Source organism: Hemicordylus capensis, chromosome 5 (assembly GCF_027244095.1).
Source record: "Hemicordylus capensis ecotype Gifberg chromosome 5, rHemCap1.1.pri, whole genome shotgun sequence".
Classification (NCBI taxonomy): domain Eukaryota; kingdom Metazoa; phylum Chordata; class Lepidosauria; order Squamata; family Cordylidae; genus Hemicordylus; species Hemicordylus capensis.
Window position 1 is genome coordinate 208,524,438 of NC_069661.1, and position 11,777 is coordinate 208,536,214.

At 45.8% G+C, this 11,777-nt stretch overlaps 1 protein-coding gene across 8 annotated transcripts in view; it reads right to left on the reverse strand.

Annotated features, from left to right (window-relative positions):
* The window catches only part of ANKS1B (ankyrin repeat and sterile alpha motif domain containing 1B), a 595,071-nt gene extending 593,788 nt beyond the window's left edge, over positions 1-1,283 (reverse strand). For 3 of the 8 annotated variants that reach the window (XM_053251587.1, XM_053251585.1, XM_053251584.1), the window contains exon 1: positions 450-1,262. In XM_053251587.1, the coding sequence (XP_053107562.1) occupies positions 450-583 (134 nt within the window). In that variant the 5' untranslated portion in view covers positions 584-1,262. Of the gene's footprint in view, positions 1-449 lie in introns of all 8 variants that reach the window. The other 5 variants (XM_053251600.1, XM_053251586.1, XR_008307633.1 and 2 more) reach the window with 4 other exon arrangements.
* Between the last annotated feature and the right edge of the window lie 10,494 nt (positions 1,284-11,777).

Sequence of the window (11,777 nt, forward strand, 5' to 3'; positions counted from 1 at the left end):
AATTTGTGCTTCAAATGGGGCAGTAAGCATGGGAAAGAGAGGAAAGCTGCTTGCAATAGCTTGTCTTCATCACCAAACCGACTATCTTTGTCCTTGTTATATAGGCAAAAATTAGCTTGAAAGAAAACCAGGAAAAATAATACCAAGATGCACACTAAGCTGCCCGATATATGCCAAAGTTCTGCACCAGTGCAAGTAATAGAGCAAAAGCAAGTACCTGCTGACGCATTGGAGGAAAGAAAACCTAACGTTGCTATATTATCAAATTCTGTGACTTTAAATACATAAATATATGACACATTCCCTTCCCTCAGTTGTACTCAGAGAAAAGACACAATTTACAGTTACTATGAATAATACTGGCCAGGATGAGGAGGAGGAGGGTGATGATGATGATAATGAGGAGGAGGTTACTATCCCCAGCAGCTGGTGGGGAATAATATCCCTACCTCAGCAAGTTGGATAAAGGAATAGGTCCAGATCCACTGCCCAGGAGCCCTCCTTTCCTGCCAGCCAAGAGTTTCTCCACCAAAGCCACATTCCCAATGCGAGCAGCTTCCAGCAGTTCCTGGTCCTTCCCCATGGTCGGGAAACATCAGAGAGCCCTCCCCGACCACCACCTCAAAAATTGCTGTGTAGGTTATCCCCTCCTCCCCACTAAAAAAAACACGACCCCCTCCAAAAAATAATCTCTCCTCGCCCATCAAAGAAAGTGAGCAATGTGAGTATTCCTGCAGCCTTCACAGACCAGCAGAAGGAGAAGGAGCAGCAGCAGCAGCGGGAGGGAGGGAGGGAGGGGACATCTACCTCCTCCTATTTTCACTAGATCATTTCTGGGTGGAGTGTGGAAGAAAAAGGAGGGGGGAGGAAGGAAGAAAGACTCTTCCCCACCTTCAGCCCAAATTCTAGCTTGGTGAAGGGGGAGGGGGGGTTCAGCTCCGGTGCCAGGCTGAGGCGGGTTAAGAGTGAGGAAGATATTAACGACCAGCAGGGCGCGAAAGGGGAGGCGCAGTCTTGACCATCCAGGCCCGTTGCTGAGGAGACAAGAGCTCTCTGCCTCTGAATGGCTGATTGGCTCTTGGGCCCCCTCCCCTCTTTGGCACTCAGTCGCGTGCCCTTGCTCTGGCTAACGCTGCGCTGGGGCGTCTGCTGCCCTCCTCCTCCCTCAGCTGCCCTGCCCGCCCAAAGCACAGCAGGAGCGGCAGCTCGCCTTGCGCTCCACTGCGGTGCGGTGCCGCGCGCCCCCGTACGCGCGCGCGGCTGATCGATAGCGGCTGCCTGAAAGGACAAGGAGCCCGCGCGTACGGGCGCGGAGGAGGAGGAGGGGGCGCGCACTCATTCATTCACTCACTCACTCACTCACTCAGCCGCCCCACCTCACGCAGGCATAGGGCTGATGGAGCGGAGACGGGGAAGCTGGAAGGGAGCGTCGATCTGTAGGGGTGGCGGGGAGTGGATGGGTCTCTGTGTTGTTGCCCTGTCACGAAGGAGACCCCAGGGGAGGGGAGAAGGCAAAAATGTGCATAGTGTGGAGTGCAGGAAGCTGTGCCGCTCCCTCGCCGCCTCCCTTTCTTCCGTCTCTCCATTAGTGAGATGTGGTGAAGAAACCGGGGGCAGAGTTAGGTGGCCCGTGGTGGGAACCCTGCAAAGTGAACGACTCGGTCATTAGGGAACCCACCAGTTAAGCTTGTAAATAGGATGATGATATCATTTCGTTTGGGATTTGAAGGCACGTCCAGACTTTTAAAGGGTTCTTCTCCACTGTTCTCCTCTAGCCAGTAAATCACTGCAGAGTTGACTAACTGCATTATAAGATCGCTTACATTAGAACCTGCAGAATTTATTTTATTTGATGAATGCTCCACTCTGTTCCGTGGGCTCAGAGGAAATATGCCATTCACAGCTTTCCTTCCATTCCCCTTTTCAAGGGTACAGAACACCACTACAATAACCAAAACCATCGTTTCTCTTTAATTAGTAGATTAACGCTAGACTAGAGGAAGAATTACAGAAAGTCCATCCTTGGGATGAAGATCTGAAATCTTGTTGGTGAAAGGTGTAGAGGGGGGAAATGGTGAGTTACTATAAGGCAGATCTTTAACAAGCATTCCTGATAGCAAAGGAACAAAATGCAACATCCCTTGATGTATAAAACAAATAAAAGGTTTAGGGTCAGTTGATATGATATTCTAATTAGCTTGAGTGCTAGTGTTTGTTTGGGATGGTGATGGTTGGTTTTTGCCAGAGAGAGAATTTGAAATGGGAGGTATGGTTGGTTAAGGTCAGTCATACACTGTTGCAGTGGCAAATAGAGCCTTGATACTAAGTTGCATCAAGATCCTGTTGTGATAGAGAACAACAATGCTATGAAGGCATATGATGTCTTGAAAGATCTTCCAGCTAGTTTACAAATTTTACTTTTCCTCTTGATTTATCATAGAACTAGATACAATTTATGTCTCTACATTGTTTGAGATGCATGTCTTTTCAACAGTACCCACACAAGACATTTTAAGAACAAGGAAACCATCAGGCCTAAAGTATGTACCGAATGTGAGGAAATTGCTTAAATATGGGGCTTGCTGGCTACCCACGTTGCAGTGACCAGCTTCTTAGTGTTTCTGTTCACTGAAAAGTAAACAATAGCAAATGTATACATTTCCTGATGTATCCAGAAGAAAGTCAGTCTTGCTGTCTTGAGCTGTGTTAACAGAGGCATAGCATCCAGATCACAAGAACCGATAGTTCCACTCAGGGGCGCACCTAGGTAATTTTTGTGCCTGGACTACCCCCACTGTGAGGCCCCCACAAAACCTACTTTGGGGGGGCCTCCTGCAGCCTCCTCCCACACCCGCTGCACCACACCGAACCTCCATTTTTTAAAAAAAATTCAGTCGCCATATGTAGCGTGAGGCCAAGGGGTGGTGGCTGGGGGGTTGAGCTGAGCAGGGCCCCTCCCCTCGGTAGCAGACTTGCAACAATCTATTTCAGCTGCACAGATGTGCTGGAGCGCCTCACGGTTATCAAGAGCCGCTGGGCCGAATGGACAGGCCCAGTGGTCACTCTGGCTACCACCGCCATGGTGAGGGAGGCCTGCTTGGCTCACCCTCTGGCTTCCACGGCCACACACTGCACATGGCAGCTGATTTTTTTTTTAAATTGAAGTTTGACATGGTGGGCATGGGGTAGCTTCAGGAGGCCCCCCGGGGACCTTGGAGCCATGGACCGGGGCCCCAAGGTCTGGGGGTAAGAGCGTCCCTGGTTCCACTCTGTTTTGAGCTGGTCAGACCTCACTTGGAACACTGTGTCCAGTTCTACTGGGCATTGCATTTTAAGGACACTGATAAACAGGTTTAGAGAAGGGCAACGGAGATGGTGAGGGGCCTGGAAATCAAGTACTATGAGGAATGGTTGAAGGAACTGGGTATGGTTAGCCTGGAGAACAAAGAGCTAAGGAGATATTTAATAGCAGTCTTCAAATATCTGAAGGGCTGTCACATATGAGGAGGAGAGGACTTGTTTTTTGTTGCAGCTGAGAGCAGGAGTAGAACCAATGAGTTGAAATTAGAAGGAAGCAGATTTAAGCTAGACAATAGAATTAATTTCCTTACTATAAGAATTGTTTGACAGAGGTTTTCAAACAAAAGCTGGACAACCACCTGTCAGAGATGCTGTAGCAGACTCCTGCACTGAGTAGGACTAATCATAGATTGCCTCTGATTAATTACTTTTCACACCTCAGTATTGACTAGCCATAAGCTATATCACGAAACTACAGGATATGCAAAGTTTCCGTTCAGAGAATATATCGCTAGATTTTTGGGTTCAAGTTGTATTAAGAATTATTAATATATTAAAAGAACTTGCAAGAAAACGTTTCTATAAAAATACTAGTTTACTTATATAGCGTCTAGTACAGCATAGACATAAACAAAAAATAGCATTGGTTTCAAAGGGTTTTACATGAAAAATAGTTTGTAAGTACACAGTGCTCCTTCAAACTGTAAGTAAGAAAGACAGAGTCAGTAAAGAGCCTAAAGGCAACCTGAATCTACATAAAACTTTTCACCTTTCTAATCCTAACATTTCTCATGAGCAAGCAGAAAACTCTAAAGAGAAATGTCAGCTCCCGGTCCTCTCTTAATAGGAAACTTGCTGTCATGTTGTAACAATAGAACAGCCTTCCATTGTTTTACTGTTATTTTAACTCAAATTTATAATTAATAGCAATAGCAGCACTTACATTTATATACCGCTTTATAGCCAGAGCTCTCTAAGCAGTTTACAATGATTTAGCATATTGCCCCCAACATTCTGGGTACTCATTTTACCGACCTCGGAAGGATGGAAGGCTGAGTCAACCTTGAGCCCCTGGTCAGGATCAAACTTGTAACCTTCTGGTTACAGGGCGGCAGTTTTACCACTGCGCCACCAGGGGCAACCATTAACCCCTTTTATGTAAACTTAGCTTCTTTCCCTAATCCTTATGTTTGAGAAGCAAGACAAAATTTAGATAGGTAAACTAGATGAATTGATTTTACAAAATCTGCAAACAGTCTGAAACACAAATATGAAATTTCAAGTGAAAGGACTATAGGGGGAAAGGTTGTCATTTTCTAGGCCAGAGTTGAATCAAATGAATAAAGGAAAGAAGAAGTGATTTTATTTCAATATCCATGACACTTCAAGGTCCCTTCCAATGCAAACATTCTATTATTCTAAGTTATGGATTCAGTGTCTGAGAATAGGTTTATGTTATGTAATATAGAACTGTGATGTGGTATAATGTAAGTGGGCTAGGGAAAAAATATCAGCTACTTTTTTAACAATGCAAGAAGATTTGGCTGGAAATAATCATAAAGGCAATATTTTCATCCTAAACAGCTGTTTCTCAAGGCAACTGAACCTGTTAACAGTTCTTGAGAAGCTGGCTCGATCCAAGAGTTCAGATGTAGACCAATATTGCCTTCAGTTTAATGTCGGGTAAATTACTTCATGCCTGGGCAAAATGGTGGATGACTTCATGCACGAGCCTAGTTCTTGACTTCCTAGTAGATATCCCCACCCACACATTCCATGGCCCTCAGGAGTCTTTTACATCTTTTAGCCCACTTTCACGTTCCTGTCCTGAGTATGCATGGTGATGTGTGGGTTTGAGTGTTTAAAGTTTCAACCAGTCAGACTAGAAGCTTCAGAATCTAGCTTTTACCAGACTAATGGGAAAGGGGTTTTCCCTTTTCTGTGTGGAGGGTGGTCAACTCCACCCCAGAATAAAAGAGGACCCCTAAAGGGACCCTTTACCAGAAGGTCAGCCCTAAAGACCATGTGCCTCATGAGAAGGGTGTTTGAACATCAAGAATGCCTGGAGTATAAAGGCAAAAGAGACATCTTTCACGTCCTAGAGTTACCAGGCTTCTAATGGCAAACCACCCTCTCATGAGAGTGTGGACAGCTGTCAAAGGGACAAGATCGGCATAGCCAGGGTGAAAGCTTTGTTGGCTATGAGGAATGACTGCCAGCCAATTCCCTAGCTGGAGATATTATTTATTTATTTATTTATTTATTTATTTGATTTCTATACCATCCTTCCAAAAATGGCTCAGGGCAGTTTACATTAAAACAACACTAAAATCAATTGACTGTTAAAATGAAAAAAATGTAAAAAATAACATAAAACCATTATTAGAAATTATTTAAAAAATTAAAAGTTTTTAAAACCCTGGAAAACCAGGCCAAACCTTTAAAGTTTAAAAACAGTTTTAAAACCCTGGAAGACCAGGCCAAACAGGGTTTTTAAACTGTTCTTAAAAAACAGCTAAGGGCTCTAATTGCGGTTGAACTCAGATTGCGGATTTCTGCCCGGAGTGCATTCCACAGCCCAGGAGCAGCTACAGAGAAGGCCTGCCTCTGAGTTGCCACCAGACCTGTTGGTGGCAATTGAAGACGGACCTCCTCAGATGACCTTAATGTGCGGTGGGGGTTGTACCAAAGAAGGTGCTCTCTAAGATAACTCGGACCTAAGCTGTTCAAGGCTTTAAAGGTAATAATCAGCACTTTGTTTTTTGCCTGGAAGCATATCGACAGCCAGTGCAGGTGCTTCAAAATGGGCATAATATGGTCTCTCCGGGTTGCCACAGAGACCAACCTGGCTGTCACATTTTGAACTAACTGAAGTTTCTGAACTATGTACAAAGGCAGCTCCACGTCGAATGCATTGCAATAGTCAAGCCTGGAGGTTACCAGCTGATGCACCACTATTTTGAGGTTGTCCTCTTCAAAGAATCGACACAGCTGTCGAATCTGCCAAAGCTGATAGAAAGCACTCCTTGCCATAGGCCCCACCTGAGATACCAGGATAAGACCTAGGTCCAGGAGTACTCCCAAGCTGTGTACCTGGCTTCTTCTTGGGGAGTGTAACCCCATCCAGCACAGGAAGGTCTAATTCATCCCGCAAATTCTGAGCCCCTACAATGAGCACCTCTGTCTTGCTTGGATTTATTTTCAGTTTTTATTCCCCATCCAGCCCATTACTGCCCATAGGCAGGCATTTAGGGAATGAATGCCATTTCCTGATGATGAAGATGAAAAGGAGAAGTAGATTTGGGTATCATCAGCATACTGATAACACCTAGCACCAAATCTCCTAATGACCTCACCCAGCAGTTTCATGTAGATTTTAAAAAGCATTGTTGACGTTGCTCTGGTATCCATTTTAATCCGAGTGACTCACACTGCCTGAACCCCTTTGCCATGAGTTCCAGTTGTTTAAACTCCCATAAATCAGACATTGTCATATATTTCCCCCTATGTGGCTCCCTGACCCCATGGGGACTGTGACCTTTTCAGGTTACCACTCCCAGAATGCACCTCTTTCCCTTCATCTACATATGCCCTGAAGTTCAATCTGCAGCCGTGAAGCTGAGCCACAGCCTGTCTTTAGAAGAACAAAACTGGTTCTCCCCAGTCTTTTCTAGTGTGTCTATCCAGACCTGCTCAGACTTGCCTATCAGTTTGCTCCCACTCTCTTCTCTGGACCTTCGAATAGGATCAATTTGCTCCTTATACCAAAGTTTGTTCAGATACTCTTTACTCCCCTCCCCTTCTCCAGAACCAAGCCTGCTTGTCCCCTCTTCCCAATTTTGTCTGATTGTGTCTGCCCCATTTTCCTGTTGTCTCCTGCTCTGTCAACCAATGCCAGTTAGGGGTTTTCCCAAATGTGTAATCTGTCTCTGCCCATTTTCCACTCACTGTGTGAATCTTTTTACTGACCTCCCCATTTGTGTTCTGCATCTGGCTTTGTCCCTGTTCTGTCTTCCCATTTCAACCCTCACTGATTTCCCTTTTCCCACTAGTACACATTGGTAACCAGGTAGTAGAGCACACACATCAAAGAATTACTATGTAGTGTAACACACACCCATCAAATCCACATAGAGAAGGTTAAGTATTAGCACGCAGACATTGCATATTCTATGACATGTGGGAATGCCCTGAGTGTTTTATCCAGATCAAGCCTAATTGTTTGTTCAATAGCCCCCTGCTAATTGAGCAAACAGGCATCTTTTAAAAGTGGCGATTCTCTTTATTGAGCAGCAGCGGGAGAGCAACTGGCCCTATCCATCCCCAGCACAGCATCTTTCCAGGCTGTTGTTGGTGTCTGCCTTATGTTTGTTTGTTTTTTAGATTGTGAGACCTTTGGGGGGGGGGGGGGGACAGGGAGCTACATATATACACACACACACACCACTTTGGGAACTTTGGTGAATAGCAGTATATAAATATTCATCATATTCATATTCAATAAAGTATGTATTCAATAAAAATATATTCTCATTTGAATTTAAGCTTGTGGTTGTCAGTTCTCTGAGAAACTGCCTGCTTCATAACAGTGCCTGATTCTCTAGTCTAGAGGGTCACAACTGTTAGAAGTGAGAATTCTAAAGCATTGTTCTTAGTGCCACAGTATCCTCTTCTAGCCACTAGAGGCATGATGAGTCATGTCAATAACTCTCTCTTGGTAATTTAAGAGTCCATTAGAACAGTATTTGTTATTGAAGGTTGGTGCCTGTTTGGGTATGTTGTTCTATGTCTCCCTCTCAGTATGTGATGTTTAGTTGCTTAATAAATCTTTGTTTTGTTTTTTAACTCAACCTTCTGTCTCCAGATAATCTCTTAGGCTAAGCATCTTTATCACCAGAGCATACTTTGCTGTGTGAGGAGTTGAATGTTTCTCCTCACACCCCTCAACAGCAGTGCCCCCTTGTGACCGTGGTAGATAATGCTGGCAAGGCAAGCATGTTGGGATGTTCAGACTCTGAACCTGTGTTGGTGGCAAGTTCCCATAATGGTGTATGGGCTACATAAGTTGAAATAAAAATCAACTTATATAGCCCATACACCAATAAGAATTGACATTGCACAGGGGATAATGGTGACTCATGGTTGAGGAAGGAAGAGCCCCCCCACCATTCCCTGCTCCCATGTTTCCCTGGCAGTTTTAGGCTTTAAGTACAAAATGGTGATTCCCTCCTTAGCATCCTGAGCCTCTTTGAGTCCAGGCAGGGGGCCCTGGAATGAGAATGCCTGTCCTTGAAGCAGGGTCCACCAGTCGGTTTTGGAGTGCACACCATAATCCATTCTGGACCATCCTGGAATGGGCGACCCCCCCCCCCCCGGGGCGTAACAAGGCTGGAGTAGGCCCAGAGACAAAATTTTAAAATGGGCCCCTCACTGATGCACACACACACTTCACAATATATAGTCATGTGACTTCCTTCATGTGACTTGCCTCTGGGCGTGGGGGGCCCCAGGCAGCCGCCTCCCCTTGCCTAATGGTAGTTACGCCCCTGCCCCCCCTCCCACGGACTGTGGTTCCTTCCACCCATTGAGATTGGAAGCAGTTCTCCCAGGAATAGAATCAAGTAGTGATCCAAGACCAACCAGGTTAGCTACAGGTTCCCATCCACCCCACCCCCTTTTCCCAGGTGGGTTGACCAGAGTAGGGTATCCACAACCATCTAAGGACATCAGATAAGATGAGAGGGGTGTCCCACCTTTTCCTGGGAATTGCCTGATTAGGTTATCCAATTTTAAGAGCCCTTCTGTTATAGGAGGATGAGATCTCAACTAACTCAGTGAGGTAACATCCAGGGAGGTGACCCTCACCACTCCGTCCCTCTTCACGCCACCATGGCCATTCCAGAAAATTGGAAGGTGACTTTAGACAAATTGTTAGGGAATCATCAGGAGCTTTCTGAACTAGAGAAACTTGTGGTGCATCTTGGAAATGGTCCTTGGGGACCACAGGGTTTCAATGATGAGGACCTCTTGCAGACCCTGTTTGAGAATTTTGAGGCATATTGCGAGAAATTCAAAGCAAGTAGTGTTTAAGTGGCTGCTGTCTGGGGCTTGTTGCATGTGGCTTGGACTGTCACATGGGCTCATCTGCAGGAGGGGATGAATTAAAACAAGAATTAGAGTGGAAAGTAGTTGAGATTTAAAGGCAACTTGAGAATAAGGAGGCAGAGAGTGCCACAGACATACAACAGAAGGTTTCTCAACCACAGGATGTCTGTGCTGCAGCAGAGCATTGGCAGACACAAGCAGAAGGTGTTCAGGTGGAAGTCACTCTCCTTCAGGAGCAGCTGGCTAACATAAAAACTGCCACCCAGTATCTGGCAGACCAAAACAGAAAAGCTAGAGGTCAATCATGTAATAACCGCCTTAACCAACAAGCTAAGGTAGTTTTATATGCCTTAGACCCGAGCAATGCCAGATGCAAAGAAACAAAAAATGAATCTGAACGATGAGTTGAACTGGTATGTTTGATGTACACCTTTACTGCCTTTCGAACATCTAGTATGTGCCATGCCCTTTCCTTAAGACGGTAAGGAGATGAACAAAAAGTCAGTAACACCAACTCTTGTGCCCTGTGAAACTGAGAATTCACCTTAGGAACAAAGGTAAGATCCAATTTAAGAATCACAGCATCCTTTTGAATGATACAGAACTCCTTACACACCAAAAGAGCAGCAAGCTCAGATACCCTGCGCACAGAGGTAATTGCTTGCCACTAAAAATAAAACCTTAAAGGATGGAAATTATAATGCTGCGTGCCGCAAAGGCTCAAATGGTGCCCTTGTAAGTGCATTGAGCACCATATTCAATTCCCAGGATGGAAACCTGTGTACCGGAGGTGATGCGATATTAGTGGCACGCCTGATATGAGGATGTAGAGTAGAGAACTTTGGCATGGAAATGGCAAGCACTGATGATAGCACTGAAACCTGCCATTTCAAAGTACTCAGCCTGAGTCCCATATCTAAACCAGACTGGAGAAATGACAACACTTCTGGTATTCCCGCTGAAATCAGAGAGAACCCCTTCCCATGTTCCCAGCATGAAAAAGCAGCCCAGGTAGCCTGATAGATGTGATTAGCTGAACTCCGACTGGCCACTAAGATAGAGTCCTGAACTGCGCTAGAATAGCTCTGCCTGACTAATGCCTCGTGCTCAATTTCTATGCATGAAGATTGAGCCATCCTGGGTCCAAGTGAAGCAGTGGTCCCTGGTAAAGCAAGTCTTGTCTGAGAGGAAGTTGCCATGGAGATTGTGTGGATTGCAACAACAGATCTGAGAACCACAGCTTGCGGGGCCAGTGAGGAACCATTAAAATTACCTCCGCCTCTTCTATCATGATCTTTTGAATCACCTTGCTGAGAATGGTCACTGGAGGAAAAGCATATAAGATGCCCCTTGGCCAAGGGGCTGCCAGAGCATCTATCAGTTCCGCTAGAGGACATAGGAATCAAGAGAAGAATTGGGGCAGCTTTGTGTGTTCTGGTGTGGCACAAACAGGTCCACTGACGGATATCCCATGATGGAAGTCAATTGCCAAAACACCTCTGGCTGGAGTGCCCACTCCGCCAGATCGGTTGTCTGCCGACTCAATCAGTCTGCTTGTACGTTGGAATAACCTCTCAGATGGAATAACCTCTCTGCCATGATCGAATAGAGGTTTGTTCCTCCCCAAGCAAAGAGAAAGTTGGACTCCATCAAAGATCAAGACCTTGTGCCCGCTTGGTTGTTCACATGGGCCTTGGCGGTCACATTGTCCGTCCACACTAACACATGAGAGTACTGCAGCTTGGATCGAAAGTGAATCAAGGCAAGACGTATGGCCTTTAACTCCAACCAATTTATGTTGTGTCTGAGGTCTTCCTGACACCAGGTACCCTGTGCGAACTGGCTCTGGCAACGAGCCCCCACCCCGCAACAGGCTCACATCCGTCGTGACCACTATGCGACCTGGAGTGGAAAGCGGAAGACCTTTCAGCATAGCCTGAGAGGTCCACGAGTCCAGTGAGATCCTGACATTGCATGGGAGAGGGATCACCGGTGTGATTTTTCCATAATGTCCTTCTGATAGGGCAGGCCTGCTCAACTTAGGCCCACCAGCTGTGTTTGAACTACGATTCCCATAATCCTCAACCACGGTAGCCAACAGCCAAGGATTTTGGGAATTGTAGGCAGGAGAATCTGCAGGAGGGCCGAAGTTGAGCAGCCCTGTGATAGGGCAACAGTTGCCTCTGGAGTGGTTGTGAGTGCCACCTTGCCCACAGAGTGCACAGAATACAGGCAATAATTGATCCCATCACCTGGGCTAACAACATCGGATCCGCTGAAGTCTTTGACATTAGAGGGGTTATTAGAGATGCGATCTTGACCACTATGCAATCTTTTCTCTGTGATCCTGAAGAACAGAAACTGTATTCTGA